The sequence below is a fragment of the Styela clava genome, chromosome 8, assembly GCF_964204865.1.
Source record: "Styela clava chromosome 8, kaStyClav1.hap1.2, whole genome shotgun sequence".
In the NCBI taxonomy this organism is placed as follows: domain Eukaryota; kingdom Metazoa; phylum Chordata; class Ascidiacea; order Stolidobranchia; family Styelidae; genus Styela; species Styela clava.
Window position 1 is genome coordinate 6,913,103 of NC_135257.1, and position 18,996 is coordinate 6,932,098.

General features: G+C 35.1%; 1 protein-coding gene and 1 pseudogene across 2 annotated transcripts in view; one reads left to right on the forward strand and one right to left on the reverse strand.

Annotated features, from left to right (window-relative positions):
• Nucleotides 1–5,094: 5,094 nt before the first annotated feature.
• Nucleotides 5,095–7,584, forward strand: LOC120346702 (oxysterol-binding protein 1 pseudogene; annotated as a pseudogene).
• A 375-nt stretch (nt 7,585–7,959) lies between these two features.
• LOC120345961 (cytoplasmic dynein 1 heavy chain 1-like) overlaps nt 7,960–18,996 on the reverse strand; it is a 63,009-nt gene continuing 51,972 nt past the window's right edge. The window contains exons 78-90 of one of the 2 annotated variants that reach the window (XM_078115408.1): nt 18,306–18,434; nt 17,922–18,083; nt 16,906–17,120; nt 15,820–16,038; nt 15,057–15,247; nt 14,050–14,120; nt 13,204–13,236; nt 12,146–12,336; nt 11,248–11,412; nt 10,597–10,705; nt 9,719–9,893; nt 8,988–9,115; nt 7,960–8,572 (exon numbers count right to left, since the gene is read on the reverse strand). In XM_078115408.1, coding sequence (XP_077971534.1) covers nt 8,450–8,572; nt 8,988–9,115; nt 9,719–9,893; nt 10,597–10,705; nt 11,248–11,412; nt 12,146–12,336; nt 13,204–13,236; nt 14,050–14,120; nt 15,057–15,247; nt 15,820–16,038; nt 16,906–17,120; nt 17,922–18,083; nt 18,306–18,434 — 1,911 coding nt within the window. In that variant the 3' untranslated portion in view covers nt 7,960–8,449. The remainder of the gene's footprint in view (nt 8,573–8,987; nt 9,116–9,718; nt 9,894–10,596; nt 10,706–11,247; nt 11,413–12,145; nt 12,337–13,203; nt 13,237–14,049; nt 14,121–15,056; nt 15,248–15,819; nt 16,039–16,905; nt 17,121–17,921; nt 18,084–18,305; nt 18,435–18,996) is intronic. The other variant, XM_078115409.1, reaches the window with a different exon arrangement.

The following is an 18,996-nucleotide window of genomic DNA, read 5'->3' on the forward strand; positions in this document are numbered from 1 at the left end:
TCCAGACAGAACCTGAAATAGATAAACTGATACCACCCATCTCATTGAACTGTACTAATCACATGCAATAAATATATGCTTGATACAACGGGTTGCTATTGTAAATTCTTAAGTAGGCTGCGTGTCAAAGGAAATATTGCAAAGTGACTGTTTTAAGAAGTTTGAAAACCACTCTAACCCTACACAGACTTCTTTTATAGTTATGGAATAAACCGACAGTTTAATCCAGCAGGTAAAAGTTGGAATATTCAAAATGGATTATCACATTTAAGATTTGATATATATAAAGTTATAGAGAAAGGACTTCATAACAAGTGAATAAATTTGTTTTGACAACAAATCTTTAACGATTTAAAAGCAAATCACAAGGAGATATAGCACAATATTCTAATCAACTCCCTCAATAGTTTCAAATGTTTTAAATTGGTTAAAATGTACATGCTTGTTTGTATTCATTCAGCCTAGCAAAAACAATCATTGTTGCTTTTAAAAATTTAGCGGGATAAATGGAAAGTACTCAATATAGAGGGGTCGGATCTTCAGCAAGAACAATCTGCTAAATCAGGGTGGTCCAAACCCTGGCACACGGGCACCACTGACAGATGTTTGTATTTATTGGCAACACGTTTTTTCAGCTATTCTAACTGGGATCAGCTATTCTAACTTCTAATTGTCTTGTGTAAATAGGGCGCGGCCAATAAACCGGCACCAAAACAATTCTATGAAATGCCCATTCGTTCGATAACAAGAACAACAAAGATTCGGCATGCGTGTAGTGTACTTTGGATTTTGTCTGGATGTCAGCCTGTTTAGAACTGTTCATCTGTATTCGTAAATATATACGATTTTAATAGGGCAAACCGCGAATTGTATCCGTCAGATCAGAAATAAACAGCTTATCACCAGAAAATACACCACAGTCTAGCCTAGCATACAAATATATTTGCTACAATATGTCGCCCGAGCAGTTTGGTAACGCATCATTATGAAAGTCATAAGCTAATGATATTACTCCAAATGTCATGAAATCTTTAACCCTGAGTATATTTAGCAATTGTCTGGAGACGCTGTTTCTGTTTCCTGAAATCAATTATTGAGAGGAAGTGCATTATCCGTCTGGGACGCAATACACGTCAGTTATGCGCTGTAGCCTCACTGATTCTGTCTTGGTTCTTAGCAGTGTAGAAGGACGTTTGGGAGATAGTGAGTCGATAGCGATATATAAATACACCAAAAACTCGATGAGATACTATCTAATCGGCTTCAAGCTTGGGAGCATTGTGATACGACATGAATACAAGAGAGCTACGATCAAATTTATGACCGATCCGTACGGGTATGGTCTGAGAGTACTGAGTTTGCTGGAAGAAAAAGCAGGCAACCATTACGCAGGCGGTTATTCAATGCAGTTTACAAAGTGTCCCTATTCAAGCTATATAAAACAGTAGAAGTTTTGTTAAAATATAGGTAGGACTGAGAGAAAATTTTGGTGGAGTGAAAGTTATACTAGGGTCACCATATCTGAAAAGACAAAATCCCTGACAAAATTTTAATGAGCCACATTGATCAATTTTGCAACCAAAACATCTATATTACGGTATAAATTCGCGATGTATTCCAGGGCACAAGCTGTCGTCGCTTTCGCGTGAGAATAGAATAAATACAGAACAAAACGAAAGGAGCAAAATTGTTGCTCAATCTTTAGCACTAGTGACTAAACCCTAGCACGGAATAAAGTACAGGTAAAGGTGGTGCAACCAAGATACCGATTACAAAATGCTGGCTATTCAGGTCATATGTGACATCACTAATATCTGAATTCAACGCAATCTCTGTTGCACAAAAATGATAGAATGTGACATATCCCTGAAAAAATAGGATTTCGTGGATGCGCAATATCTGAAAACTCATGGATTTGTAGCAGGGATTCACTGTATTCGAAAATCCCTGACATTTAGGTACTTTTCAACATTTCTCACTGACGCAAACTTAATCACTCAAATCCCGGACATGACAGGAAAAAATATGGCTTATGGCAACCCTAAATTATACCCTGGACGAATACGAATTGGACATACATAATATCTGTTGTAGTGTATGGAATTACGGGGTGTCTCAAAAATGCCGTGTCTCACTTGTAATACGTGTCCCACTTGTCTCACGTGGTGCACTTGTCCCATGTCTTCCACTTGTATTACGTGTACCACTTGGTAATTGGTAATCTCTCTAATACTCAGTGGTGAAAATTCACGTAACTCAGTTTTGGAATAAAACACTGATACTAAATACTTAAATAAATCGGCAATAATGGCATTTCCACGTGGTCAAAATAATATTTCTCCCCGTCCCCAATATCTCGGAAAATTTCTATAAAATACAGAATTTACCAGTCGTACTTATCTGGTTTGACAATTCTAAATTTACAGAAACGGTGTTGGCGCGCTTTATTCAAAATTAGAAATTGAAAAATATGATAAATCTTACCCGTAAGTGGGACACGTAGGACAAGTGGAACACGTAGGGCACGGGGTACAGTGGGACACAAGGTACAAGTGGGACACGTGGTACAAGTGGGAGAAGTTGGACACGTGGTACAAGTGGGACACGACATTTTGGAGACACCGCCTCCAGGCTATACCTATACTTCAATTTCAATAGCTCTGGGACAAGTAGGACACATGGTACGAGTTGGGGCACGTGGAAAGCCCCAAATTTTCGAGTCACTGGAATTACGCAACTAAAAACAATTGAGCACCGGGTAGTCCCGAGGAATCTACTCTAGATACTCTTTAATCGGTCTTTAAACATGTGAACATTGTGATAATACATGTCGTGTTCATACATGCTGGGGTTTTGTAAATTAAAACAATAATTATCAGCGAATCGTAACCCCAACGATATTTAGGTAGTATTAACTCACATCTAACTTTTTATCATTATTCATCAGTTACCTTCAATTATTTGTCTACTGTTGTAGTAGTTCGATAGCTTTCAACACACCTTCAGTATAGATAGAATGTACGTTCTAAATGAAGCACAACTTAAACGTCTGGATAAGTACAAGGAGAGTGTGCACGGAACTAGTACCGTGGAAAAGTACATTGAACCATTTTGGGAATGGCTGATAAAATACTTTCCTGTGTGGATTCCAGTCAATGCAATAACCTTAGTCGGTTTATTAGTCAATGCATTTGGAGCGCTAATGATGCTATATTATACATCATATGGTAAAGAAGCCGCGCCATCCTGGGTATATATTGTCAATGCGATAGCAATGTTCGCAGCTCAAACGCTGGACACATTCGATGGAATGCAGGACAGAAGAACAGGAAGCGTATCGCCGATCGGAGATTATGTCGATCATGCATGTGATTCCTTATCTGGAGTATTTATCGGAATAACCATGTCTTGTACATTCCTCTTAGGAAAATTTCCGTATTTAGCATTTAGTATGATTGTGTGCTCATTAGTTTTATTCTATTGTGGTCATTGGGTGTCATACGCAACCGGTACGATTCATGTTATGAAAATTGATGTGGCTGAAATTCTAGTTTCTAGTGAAATTTTGCTTTTAATTACTGCTGCACTCGGAGGACAAATATGGGAAATGGTGCTACCAGTTGGGGCTTTACCTATCAATACTTTGCCGGTCTTTATGGTATTTTGCGGGAGTTCCATTACGTTTTTTCGTTTTGTTCATATTATCATAAATAAGAACGGTAAAGGTTCCAACAGATCTTCAATCGCACTCGCAAGCATCAAATCACCTTCGATTACAATATGTTTATTATTATTTATTACATTGGTCATTGTGAAGCAATCCGGATTAGTTGAAAACCATCTATTTTTGTTTGTTCTGTTTTTTGGAATATTGAATTCCAAACAAACCAATCGTCTCATTATGGCACACCTTACTAGCAGTAAATGGCAAATAGTGGACGTATCTATTCTAGCTCCGATTACCATATTTTTGAACTACCAGTTACCTAGTGATATTATCTTCAATGATTATTACCTTCTGCTGCTATGTTTGAATTTTGTTGCTATTGACCTTATATGGTATTTTACAGATATGTGTTTGCAGATATCTCGGCGTTTCAACACCACGGTATTCATGGTACATTATAAGGTCACGGGATCTATTAAAAAAAATACTTCCGGGGAGAAATATGACTGAATAGACTTTTGAAAATTAAGTACATTTCCCTTTGTTCTTATTTATTAAAGCGGAAGACTGAATTATAATCGGAGTAGATACATAGAACGTATTTAATTAAATGCATAACTTTTCTGAAATATACGTTTTTTATTAGCAATAAATGTGCTATGTTGTTGCAGCTAATGTAACAAAATCATGTGCAGCAGAATACAATTACAATACAATCACCTCAAAGAAGAAAGCACAGATATTTAGTTTTATATTCAGCGATATACCAAGATTTTTCACAACAGTAGCAAGCAAGTTTATGCCACTCCCTTCTTTGACAGAGTAACCGCATAGAAAAGCAAAGACTTGAATATTATGACTCATAACACAAAATTAGTCTCGCGTTTATTTACCTCTTTTCTAATCAATCCTTCAGGAAGAGTTGTCGTTACTAATTAGGGTTACCAAAACGGACGTTCGTCACCAAATTGAATGTATGATCGACAACTACATATCAGTAATGGCTTCATAAATGATGTCAAGCATATAGAAAATAAAAGCCAGCTAGTGGTTGCGTGCCCGTGTCGACCAGAACAAACGGCCAATCAACATTTAGTTATTCAATGTTGGAAGCCTAAGACTAGAAGTGGAGCACATTTAAGAATTTTATTTTGTTGTCGAATGGCTTTTAGTGTCCTTCTTTCTTGCGATTGTATTTGGAACAATGTAGTTTTTAATGAAAATTCACCTAATTCTACTGAAGATTGATTACATTTACAGTATTGAATTATATATGGTAGGCCTCGAGATTTGAGAAATTGAACTTGGAGGAAAATTATGTTGACATAGGCGTATCAGATATATATTTGTTGATCTAATTTTGGTGATTCAATAAGTGACGTAATTTGAAAAACCACTACGCAAACATGCGCGAACCAATGTTTGTTTTGCCATCCGAATGACACAGCTGGCTCCATCAAACGCATGTTTTACAACGCTCAATGCCGTATAGTATCATTATCATGTTTCAGTTTAGAACAGATTCGGTTTCTCTTGAAGGGTGGATATTAAAATGGACAAATTATTTAAATGGATATCAGAAAAGGTGGTTTGTCTTAACTGCTAACCAGTTATCTTATTATTTAACACCAGAGGATGTCCCGGAATCGTGCCGCGGTAAGATTTACCTGATTTCGGTTTCCATTAAGAAAGAAAGCAGTACCCGCATCGTCATTTCTAAAGGGGGTAATGTAATTTACGATTTGATTACTCGATCAGAAGCTGACTGTCAGAGGTGGATAACAGCGATGGAGTCGACCCCCGCTAGAGAGTGCGGTTTATCTGATACGAGGGTCTTCTCAAACCTCTCACAAATCGAAGAAAAGTTTGAAAATTTGGAGAAATACCTCAAACTATTATTTAAATACGAGACCGATTTATATTCAGCGCTTGAAATAATAGAAGAAAATAAGGATTTGTCAAGACTAAGGAAAATATGTAAAAAATTTAAATCATTTGGTCGAGATTCTTCAGAAATGCTGGAAAAATGTTCAGATTTCATCCATGCTGCGAAAATAAAATGCATAGATTTGCATAAATGTATATCTCAGGAAAAAGCCTGCAAACATGTGGCGACGAGTTTTTTGGACGAAATTTTGGATGACGAAGATGAATTTGTAGATGCATCTGGGAGCCTTCTTGTTGGTGAAAGAATTCTGGTAGCCGAACGAAAATCACCAGACGCGTTATTTTCAGAAAATACTGGAGCGCCAAAATCACAGAATCACAGAACAAAAATTCCATTTAAACCAAATCATTGGATAAACCTGTGGAGTATTTTAAAAAACTGCATAGGACGAGATATCACAACACTGCCGTTGCCCGTTTATTTTAACGAGCCTCTATCAATATTACAGCGATTAGCAGAAGAGCTCGAATACAGCACGTTGCTAGACAAAGCCGCGGAATGCAAGGACTCTGCCGAACAAATGGCCTTAGTAGTCGCATTTTCTATATCCTCATATTCAACTTCATCAAAACGAACCGGAAAACCTTTCAATCCGTTGCTTGGGGAAACCTACGAACTAGATTGCTCGAAGGAGCGTGGTTTTAAAATAATTTGTGAGCAAGTGAGTCACCATCCACCTATCGCGGCTGTTCATGTCAATTCAACAACAAATGGTTGGACGTTTTGGATGGACGCAACCCCTGAAAGCAAGTTTTGTGGCAATTATTTAATTTTAAAGCCTGTGGGTCTTTGCCATCTAAAATTTCACGATACCGGTCATCATTATACATGGAACAAAGCTACCATAAACGTGAATAATATAATTCTTGGTACAATGTGGATAGACCAAGTAGGAGAATCTGTATTCGAAAATCACTGCACCGGCGATAAATGCCAATTGATATTCTTTCAATACAATCTCTTCTCAAAAGATGATTTCAGAAAAGTTTCGGGAAGAGTGATTGATAAAACTGGAACGGAAGTATATTCAATATTTGGCAGATGGGACAGTTTAGTGACTTGCAAAAAGTTGAAATCTTCCGATACGAAACACGACGGAAGTGATCGATTACTGTGGAAAATCAGTCCACTACCTCCTAATTCAGAGAGAATGTATGACTTTACTTTGTTCTCTTTAATGCTGAATCAGTGGGTAGATGGCTCAGCGCCCACAGACTCGAGAAGAAGACCCGACCAGCGAAAAATGGAAGAAGGTGAATGGGATATAGCAAACAATATCAAATTAGAACTTGAAGAAAGACAGCGCGAACGAAGGAGACACAAGGAAGCTGAGGATGCAAAACAAATTTCACGAGGCCTTCATGTGAAACCCTACGAACCGCGCTGGTTCAAAAAGGAAAAATGTTCACTTACAGGAGACATGGTATTTGTTTACAAACACGAGTACTGGGATGCAAAAGAGATGCAGAATTGGTCGCAAATTATTCCGATATTCAATACATCGAAGCCGGAGTGATTTTACCAGAAATCAAACGGGTTTAAAAATAGTCGATGTTCCAAGAGAAGGAACCAAATAACCGCTGAAACACCGATATTGCACATTGCAACTGACGAAGATAGACAGTGACCCCCACTGTTAGCATTGTGTATGTCAATAATCTGGCAACCGTTGTTGAAGTTTCGCCATTTTGGGGCGTTGTGTTCTCGGCCCAGTCTCTTGCGGCATACATTAGTATCTCTACAATCTGGAATTTATTCTTGATATTTTGTATATAATACCTCTCTGGCGATGGACTGTATTCAACGGGTTTCATCTAACGTCCAAAATTATGCACCAAACTCTTGAATTTGATGCAATAAAGAAGTTTCGAGCACACTGCAAGAAGAGTGCGTTCGGACAAACATGAATACATAGCACGCATTTTTCAATCACAGCGTTAAAATTGAAATAAAATCTCTAACGTATGTATTTTTGTGTATGTTTAAAGCGATTTCAATCAGTTTAAGTTAAGTTTAGGTTAAATCTCAAATGTATGAGACTTTGACGTATTTTTAAAGCCCTAAACACCAAATATCAAAACATATTGAACATGGTCACATGACAATTCTGAAGCTTCCGACCAAAACTTCCTACTTAAAAGCAATCTAGCAAACCATTCGCTTAATCCTGTATATCTGCGCAACAATCCAAGTCAGAATTCGAACACTCTTGAAATCATAACAGGCACCTTACTGGTTTCTAAAGCTAGTTCAAAAATAGACTGATATTCTCCTTGAATCCGCTGAAAAAAAGCTGTAATACAGCAGCAGCACGATTCTATAAAACTTGAAAACATCACAGAAACCTTCTTTACAACACCATATATTTTATGAACGAATTGATATCGAACAGCAAACATTATTATTACTTGGTCATAAATTGCACCATCATATTAAAGATATACACATTTGAAAAATATCCAAAATGCATTGTAAATAATCAGTAAACAGAACTAGATGTTTTCAGTTTCATTTCTTAAACATGATGGTAAAATATATGACGCATGTTCGCGGCAAAACTTGTTCCATGATTTATATGTAAACACACACATAACTACGATCTTGGTTAATATAGTTAATTATTGGCCAATAAATAAATGTTTAAACAGCAATTATGGAACATTTATCCTCTATTAATTTGTCACCTGAAACGACAATGGAACACAATTGAACTATAATTATTTCAGAAACTTTGAATACAACTCAATCTAGAAAACATATTGAATAGAGCTTTACACAGGACCTTGAACTTCCGCAATCTGACTATACAAGCTGTAGCATACTATGAATGATATCTAATCGGCACAAAGCAAAGCAACACCGCGTTCATGGAAACTAAGTTCATCTCCTTCTATTTCAAACTTCAATGTGAAAAGTAGATCTGATCTCATTCCATTGCGATATACTGGCAAAGTAACCTGTGAAAATAAGTTGTTCAGTCATACAAGCGCGGAAATAAAAAGTATGGATATCAGTGGGGCTTAAAAACAATATTTCATATTACTAGACCAGGGTTGGCAAACCAATTAAAGTCAGTCGGGTATATTTTTGCCTTGTAATATATATCTTCTGTAAATGGTCACAGTACATGCAATAACATAATAATAATGCAGAGTATGCAGAATGGAAAATATTAAGGCATTCCAGCGCTGAAGATAACTCGACTTTATAGGAACTGCTTTTACAGAGGTTTTTAGGAAGACGTGTAATAATGAATTGCATTTATTCTGTTTAAACTTTTCACTGATGACAAAGAAACTTTTCATGGATATATCTGAAAGCAAATATAACATATTCAATGAAAATCAAACTACACAAGAAAAAGTCACAAACCATGTTTCCAGATTTTTTGACTGAATCAGTTTTGACCCAGGAAAGCAGAGTCAATGGAAGTTTTGTTGACAATTCATTCGACAAACTCAGCTTATTTTTCACACAATTTGCTCCTTGAAGAATCAAACCTGAAGCACAATAATTGTGACATAAAATTTGATCGGAAGGGCAACCTAGGCTTTCCATAAATCCAACACATAGATCCTAACCATTCCAACATCCAATGTTAGTTGCAATTATAATGCGATTGCATAACCTCTCTTATTGATACGCATTCAATATCAGTTAGAACCCCCAAACTGAGGGTCGCGCATCAAATTTTCGGGGGTCCCACTCCCAAAAAGTACACCTATTTCACACAATGTACTACTATATCTACAGTACTATTTTAGACTTTTGATTCGACTCGATTCGATTTTTGATTATTAAAACTAGTGCAATACATGAATTTCACAATTTCGAGAAAATACATAAGATCAGAGAAGCGGTACTTGCATAACAATGCTGACTTAACAGGGGTTGCGGCAAAATTTGATATATTGTAAGGGACGAGCTTGGAAGTTTGGGAAGCCTTGAGTAAAAAAACTAACAGACGATCATTACATAAGATATAAATGGCAAAGCTGTCAAGCCATAAAAATATCAACAACTTTTCAAACAAATCATGAATAAAACTTTTTCTTAGTTTCTTCTACCCGTTTTCTACATCTTGTTGAAAAAAAACTATATACCTGTCGTTGCAAAACTGTTTCCATCAATTTGTACATCGGTAGTGCCTTTGTCCAGTACTTTGACAACAAGAGATAATTCTTCAAGTGAGATACTGTTAGCTTGTGCAACAAATTGTCGGGTAGCTGTTATATAAGCTTCAGGGACGAAAAGTCCACCAAGCCAAACTTTCAAATTCTAGAAAATGATCAGATTCAATCACCATTCATTACATCCAAATACATTGCAATATAGGGATAAAGACAATTGAAGTTATAACGCTGTTTGAAATTAGGTATCAGCAATGTAACAAACAATACTTTGTTTGTGGAGACTGTTTTTTTTTTATTTAAAAATTCACCAAATAGGGAGACAAGATGAATAAATGGTGGACAATCCACATAATTCGGTTTTTTATATTTAAATCTTGTAAGGGGAAAGTGAAGAAATGACTTAATTATACGGTAAACCACAGCATCTCATCTGAAAACTCCTGCGTGTTGAATTATTGGAGAGGGAGCAGCCTATTTGTTCCAGATGAATGGACTTGGTAGCAAAGGAGGACTCACCCAACCAGTGGTTATGTGAACCATAACAATTAGCATACACAGGATTCAAACCTGCAAATCCAGGCCGTGTAACCAGTGGTGCAATGGCAAGAATGTTTCTAACGCTTAGCAAAGGCTTTGGAATACAAAATGCCTTGATATATTACATAAAATAGATTTTAGAATATGCATCACCGCTTCTCTCACACTCACACACACACAGAATATAAACAAATGTTATTTCAGCACTGAAGAGCACAGAATTCAGTTAATGAGTCTTATATGAGAATTGAGGTAATACTCGACTGGCTACATAAAAGAATAATAAAAGAGAAAGTAAATTGTGGATTTACTTTCAAGCCTTGAGTGCCAGATGCTGCAGAAACTCTCTGTAGTTGTTGAATTCTCTCACTGAAATCAGTTATCCATTGCATGACTGTCCATCCCGCTGGTATTTTATACCTGGAATAAATGAATACGGTAGTAACAAAGAAGGGAATAATATGTCAGTCACAATAATTTAACTTTCAAATAAGAATTTTCATATCAAATATTGCTCATTATGTCTGAAAATAGTGATCAGATTCTGAAAATATTATTTGATAATTTCATGCTACTACAACTTTGCCTAAATATACTTAGATAAAAGGAAATGGGCTCGTTACAAAGTGGTTCCATCGAGCAGTGTTGCTCACAATAACTACGGATTGAGACAGTCTAGTTCTTACTCTTTTTACAAAAGATATGCAAACTAATTCTTATAATTAATACATATATATTAGTAGCATGTACATTAGAAAAGGGAGTACTGTATTACGTTGGGCGATAGTCAAGTTTAAAACCAAATTTCAGCCATTACTTATTCAAAATTAATCCAACCATTTACCATTGGTACATGTCTACGACCAACGTCAAAGATGTGTATAAATATGTTCATATTTTATCTTTTTTCATTCTGGCAGAACTGCCCAAGCAAAAAATGGCTTTGATTAGTTTTCACATACTTATTCCAAGATTCTGGCAGAATTCCTTTAGTAAGCTGAGCAATTAGTGTTCGATGATAATTAGTTTGTTTCTTTCTTGCATCACACACTGATATAACTTCGGCCAAGTCAGATTGTACATCCTTCAATAACTTCACACCAAGGTTCACTTCTCTTTCAAAGAATCTATGAGATAAACAATAAAAATAATAAATACAATGTACACCAAAGAGTAGACCAAAATAGAAAAAAAAGTTCATGGTAAGTCATTACAACATTGGGCTAATGATCTACGCTATTAAAAAATCTACTTAAAAAATAGGGCAAAATAATAATCTTGCCATAGCAAAATATACTATACCAAGGTTAAGAGTTGCCAACTGTTTCTAATACTATTACTGAAGGTTGCTGAGTGCATGCTATATCTATAAGTTCAAATTGAAAAAAATATTTTTGATAAAAAGTAGGGACCTGTTATTTTTTGACAATATGAAAGCAAAAACAACTTTTATCATGAATTTTTCCTTTTTCCCATTCACACATTTGGTTCTAAGGGGTGGCTGTACAACCTTTAATACAGGAGGCCCAGATACAAGTAACTGGGTGAAACCGCGTAACGTATCGTTTTTAACATAGGTAGGCTTTCTAGAGTTTGCAGGCACAAATATTTTGGTATTGGATTTGCAACGTGAAGGGATTGGGATTACTCACACATTCCAGATTAAACTACCGGTAAACTAAAATACCGTTTCGCTGGCCGCACACCATTCAAAATTGGCACTTCTCCACGGGCTGCACAATTTTTCCTTGCGGGCCACATGTGGCCCATGATCTGCAGGTTGCACACCCCTGCTTTCATCGCTTAGCCATCAGCCCACAGCCATATTCATAATTAACAATGAAAGGGAAAAATCAAAACCTGAAAAGTGGATCCTTGATATTTTCAGCAGTTCTCAATAATCCTCTAAGTTGTGTTGGAATAACAGATTTCCAATTACGTGCAGTTTTTAACAATGATCTCATCCATTGTGGTCTTCCGTCACCTTCAGATAATGTTGACGAAGTTCTTCTACGTCTTGATTTGCCATCAGATGATTCAGTGAAAGTCACCTAATAGTGCAGCAAATGAAATAGGATCACAAGTCTTGGGAATAAAATATAACTTATAATCAGACCAGTACAAAGTCTTACAACCTGCTTCAATCACAGATTATAAAATAATTTGTTGACAAACAGTAACAGGCTATGTCACTAAAGAGTATATATATCAATCGAGATAGTGCAAAACAATCCTATATTTTAATGCCATAAACAGTATTCTAGTAAAATGAAATTAAAAAATTTGTTATTAGACATATTTTCAAAAGTATAAATATCCATGGTTATTGTTAACAAAAATCAACAAAAAATTTTGGTCCAATTGTATTCTGTTTTTAACATTAGTAAAACATAGAAAATAAAGGAGGATAGAATCAATCTAAATAACAAACTTATTTTTAATGCACATAACACCTGGATAAAACGTAACAACATTACTGTAATAATTTTAACTTGTCATTTTAGCAATAACATAACCAAAGGCAGTGTTGAACAGTGAAGCAAAAAAATACACCAAAAGTTTATAATTTTGAATTTTTTCTCAATCTATAGATTTTTTCAAGCCAAAATTTGACAAAAAAAAAGTGAATAGAAGAGACGCTTCGAATTCAATACCAATAGCAATGAATCAAGGCTTAGAAAAATCCCAAGAACCATTACAATAATATATATTGAATTATCCCTTCAAGAATTTGTGGAAACAGTTTCAATATTTCTAACAAGTGATAATATGCATTCTGTTTATTAATAAGGACCAGCAACACCATTGAAAGCCACCAATAAATAAAATAAAAAGCAACAAAAAGCATTTGTGAAGTGCGATATATTATACACAAATATTCGTGATAATATTTTGTGACAGAAGCAACAACTTTTTACCAAAATTTCTTTCAATTCCTCCTCCATTGCTTTCTGCATTGTTAAATTAATAGTAAATAATAGTTATAATTAGGTTTGCAATCTCATTATTAGTCACCAAAGCAATTACTATTACCGGTAGCTGCAATAAGGTTATGTTACAGAAAATTATAATTATAAAGAAATTTGCCTACTTTCAGAGATCAATTACAGCTTCATATTATGCTAACAATTCACGAATAAAAAATTTAATTAATTTCAAATCTACCTGATCAGATAACTGAAACGATCTCTCGTCAAGCCTAATTACGCAAAGATCTAGTACCCAGATTTTTCCCTTCACAAACATTCACATTTTACACTGTTCTGATATATAATCTATATATATATGAACCAGGGAACCATCTGATGGGCAGGCACATGAGATACTCCTCATGTTTTAAACTTTTTTATAGGTTTTGCCTGCCCTCAAGAATTTTCCATTTTTAATTTATGTTTGTTATGTCGTTTTCGAAATAAACTATCTAACTATCTATCTAACCAACGGTCAAATATATGGACAGGAAGCACAGGTATGAAATCTGTCACAGTACACTACCGGTACCGGAATCCTCAATACTAATGCGTAATGGAACACCACTAGTTGCGTAATTTTTGATGACGTCATGGCACACAATAGACTGATCCCATAGAGGCCACAGGATTTTTTGGAAAAAAATGAAAGTAATAACCTTCTAGCAAAAAATACAATCTCCAACATCTGAAAATTTCTAAGCATTGGTCCAGTTATTGAGGAGAAAAGTTCAATGTCCAATTATGACAAATGTTAAGAAGCTGCTGGGTTAACAAAATACACAAGAAACCAACCTTTTCATAAGTTAGATCATCTTCTTCATCAAGTAGTTGAGTTCTGAGTAACTTTCGAACAATGTCGGTTCCTGCAATAGAAAATATCTATAAATAGTACTGTTGTCATAAAATACTGAATACCTACATCATAACATTTTTATAACTAATCTCCTTAGAAGTATTGAAATTTTGCCGAGCTTTTGGCGATGGAATTTTTATATTTTAAACTAGTAACTATGAGAGGAAATGGTTAAGCCTAATTAGCTTAACCTATATTCACGATAGTTTGAAATTAGCAGTATGTCTCTAATGTAATTTGTACTGCACAGTGTTGGTTGGTTTAATATATTTGAACCTTTGGTGTTACTGCTTGATAACCAGTTTCCCTTCCCCCAGAGAAATGTGTTTAATTTTATTCTTTTAAATTTTGCAGGCTATTTTTACTGTATGAAAAAAATAAACTTGACTATGTTATACAAGTATGTCATCGACACTGAAGAAAGAGGTTATTTGGATCATATTCCAGAGAGAATATAACTTTTGTGCAGAGCCGCTTTGACTATTGAAGCCTACTGCACAAACAGAAGTTTAAGAGTAAACAAACTTAAATAAATTTTCTTCATTTTCATTGTAATTGTAATCGATGTTATTAGGAAAATTCATGGGTTCTGTTTCCTTGCATCACCTTGTATTAGAGCCACGCCATATTAATTTACTATTCAGATTTTGGAATACATTTGAAAATTTAAAAAAATATTTTTGAGTAAAGTTTTTTTCTATCTATATAGTTTTAGAACTCTATTTGTCGCATGACCACCAAACAATAAACTATCGTAAACTATTTTTAAATTAAAAATTCATAATATTGAATATAAGTTATTTAGATATTGATTCAAGCATTCGATTCAATTTGAGATTCCTGTCATATCATTGAAATGATTATTTGGGGGTAGATATGGAGTCCTTAATTTCCATACAAAGACAAATACATGTTTAGGAAGGTAAATCAAAAATGTGGCCAATACCTCTTGCAGTAAGTAACAATTTCTCAGCATTGTTAGGCAATCCAAGCCATGAAGGGGTTTGTTTTTCTGGTAAACGTTCAGTCCATTCAACAAATTGTTGTTGTCTTGTGGCTTGTTCCATCATAACAATACCACGGCCAGACAATCCGGAACCTTCCGTTGGTTTAACGAGAGCGAAATCATGCTCAAAACTGGAATAATGAAAAATTGAGAATGAATAAAAGTGACACATCCCACAAGCCTACATTTGTTACGAAGAATTGAAAATAAGACGTTTACCATAAATGTTTTTACGAGGAGTCTCTAACAAAGCACTAAAGCAGCTTTATTTAAATAAACCAGATTTATCATACACTGCATGAGGTATAGACTTGTGGGTATAAATTTCCAACTCTATATCTTTAATCCATGATATCCATTTAGCACGAACCATGTTTCCTACCATGTTGGAAAATATTTACCAAATTGATATAAGACCTTTTGTGAAGAAAAGGGGAAATAGTGCAGTTCAATAATTTATTAATTCTCGGAGCAATTTGTGATAAGCAAACTCATAGGTCTGAATCTGTCGCAAGTCTCGACCTGCATTTTGTCATCATGTTGGTAAGATGAATTGATTTTTTAATTGAAAACAGACGAATATCGTTGCGGACCCCCTGAGCAGTCATCACGGACCCCCAGGGGACCGCGGATCCCAGTTTGGGAAACCCAGGAATTCACAGCACAAAAGATTAGTCAAGCTACACATTTAACGATGCAATACCTGGCAGGTGTGAAAAGTCTCTCAAGGAAAGTATTGAGAAGACGTTGGTCAAATTCATTGTCAATTCTTCCACCATAAACCGCTTGAGAGAAAAGAGTTCGCAGAGCAGACCAAGGCACTTTATCGGGAGGAAGATTAGCTCGACCTTTAGCAGCATCGTCAATCCATGTATCGATCGTATCGCAAGCACATCGAAGATCAGAATCATTAAACTCGTATCTGTTGAATAAAAACGTAGGAGAATGAATTGAAATACTTTCATGTTTCCCCGAAAATAAGACTGGGTCTTATTTTCAATTTCTATTCAAATGATAACACCAGGGCTTATTTTGGGGAAGTGTCTTTTAATTTTTATATATCAAAAACAAAATTAAAAAGTAGAGAGTTACGAGAGTTACAAAATATGAAAACCGATATCCACCCACTTTTGAATAGCATTTAACCCACTTCTAAATTTTTATTTAAATTGTGCTGAACATTCCTCTAAACATAGAATATTAATCATTTAAACTGTGTAGGAGAGATTTCTCGCTCTCGAATAAGTGAAAAAAAATCCACGCTAGTGACTAAGTCCTATTTTGAGGGGAGAGGTTATATTTTCAGGCTAGGTCTTATTTTCGGAGAAACCTGGTATGTAGAAGTCATGAATATTGCATAACAACAGTAAAAACTATTTCAATAATTTGTATTTGCTATTTTGAAAAAATCAAGGAGAAATTCACGTTCAGTATAAACACAACTCTATAAAATCATTATCTCAGAGTCAATGTGTGATAATACATACTGGGCTGATTAGTTAAAGCCTTGTAAATCACAAAGCGAATGTGAAAATTGCAAAACAAAAATTTTGAAGGTGAAAAAATATTGGCAATGCAGTACTGAACTAATAATGGGCCTTCATTCAATTTCTTAAAACTGTAGTAATGGAGATCCAATCACATCATTGTTATATCAAGTTCCCGGCCCAACTATGGGTGTGCATTTCCAATAAAGAGTACACAAAACAATCTGGTTAGTTTTAACCTAGAACGAATCAAAAGTTTGTCAATGTGTTATTGCAAGCAGTATTTCAAGATAATCACTCACTTTTTACTCCATCCGAGTGGAGCATATCTCAATCTCTCTTGTACTACAGCATGAAACCAGGCGAGCAGGAAATACATTCTGGCACGTTCTGCAGGTGCTTTCTGAACCCGTTGAGCTGAAGCGACACGATTGAATGTTGAAAGTAAATTTGCTTTGACACCAGGAGGAGACTCGAATACAATTACACGTCCAGCACGAAGAAGATTGACTGGAATCTGAAAACAAAATGAATTGTTGTTAGCAGGGTTATGGAGAAGTTTAGCATGTTTTCACTGAAGTAATATTTCCAAACTACGCAAGTAGTATTTCAGAATTTCATATAATCAGAGTTACTGCTAATGGTAAAAAAAACATGCAAGACCTCCCACTAAAATTCAAATAGCATTAATTTTACTAAACTTCATCTATTAAAGAAAGTCCGTACACTCTAAAGTTTTTGTTATTAAAATATTTTCAGAGTTCGAAGCTCGAGCCCAAATTTTCAAACAACCCAGTGTGAGGGGTCGCATTCAATATTTTTCTTTACTCTGAATTGAGAGTCGTAACCAATTTTTTTTTCAATTTCTGACTTCACAGATCTGATTGTAAGATATCCCGAGTTATGCCAGTTAGTGGATTTTTTCCACTATCCAATCTCTAGTTGATGCATTTTGATATGTTTAATAGAGTAAAAAATGTGTTTGGTGTCAACAATGGAATCATAATCATGCGTTTACCAAACTATACAAATTCATTTTGAGAAAAATTTTCTGTTTTTTTTTCTTTTGTTGCGTAAAATTATTCATACATACAATTTATTAAGTATGTAGATGAGTCACTTCCAAGTGTGCATTTCTTGCACTGTACATGGATGAAATAGTGATTTATTTTAAATCGAAATCGATAGTGAAAATTTATAGAAGTCCCACATTTCCTGTTCATCAATCATACTCAGTATACTCTTTAAACTCCTACTAAATATTTACTGTTACAAAACTGTTCATTATATCAAAATCATAATTTGAAAGTAATCCAACCTTTGGTGTAATTTCCATTGTCAAGAAAAGTCTGAACTGAGCATGAGGTTGCAGAGAGTGGAGTTTCTTCTCGAGTTGTACGAGCCAACCAGGAGCAAGATGTACATTTTTCAACAAGACCCATCTGCCCGATCTCGAAGCAGAATTGATCGCTTTCTCAGCCTGAAAAAGTTTAATATATGGATTAAGAGTTGGATCATTTATCAGCTAACTGTCCAGCAGTGTTAACTCTAAAGAAATTTTTAGTGCAAAGGTACCTCACAATTCAGTAAAAACTTATAGTGAACACTGTATAGCAGTACAATAAAGGTTTTAAACCTATCTATAAATATGACTAGGAACCAGTCTTTGTTGAGATTACATATTGAAAAGAAAATGTTTCACCTGGCTGAAACCCTCAGCAGATCCAATAGCTATAGATGTAATTTGTCTGTTAAGTTGCATTGCAAGATCATCAACTCTATTACTTGCATCATATCCAGGAACAGAACAGAGTAGTAAAGGTTCGTTTGCCTGAAAAGGAAACGTGTCATTATACTTCTGCTCTATCCTCATAAGAAAATTTCTTTTTTTCACAGAAGTTACTGATTTACAACTTCGTAAGTGAGCTAAGAACTGGAGAAGTAGTGAAATACATTTTCCTTACAAACTCTCTTGAGATCAATATTGCAATTTGCTTTCGATAAATGCAATGAACTCTGAATGATTTTAAAAACATATCTACCGGGATACTTTGCACTCATTATTATCATGTTTGGCATGAAGTAAACCAGATGTAAAAAACAAAATAAAAGATAAAGATGATTTTGAAAGTTTCAAGACAAAACGTGAATGTCGAATTTTGAAATATTTTTTCAAATATTACAAAGAAATTTGTGCTCTTGATTCATAATGTGAGGCAATATTGCCCAGCATATTTCAATAAAAAATTACAGACAGGAGTATGTTTCCCTCATTTTATCAAAACAGTGGATTTATGTTACGACCCTTTCAGTTTAAAGTGCTCTATTTTAGATTACATCAGATTATGAACACACAAAATTAAAAATTTGACCAGATTTTTATTTCAGCACAT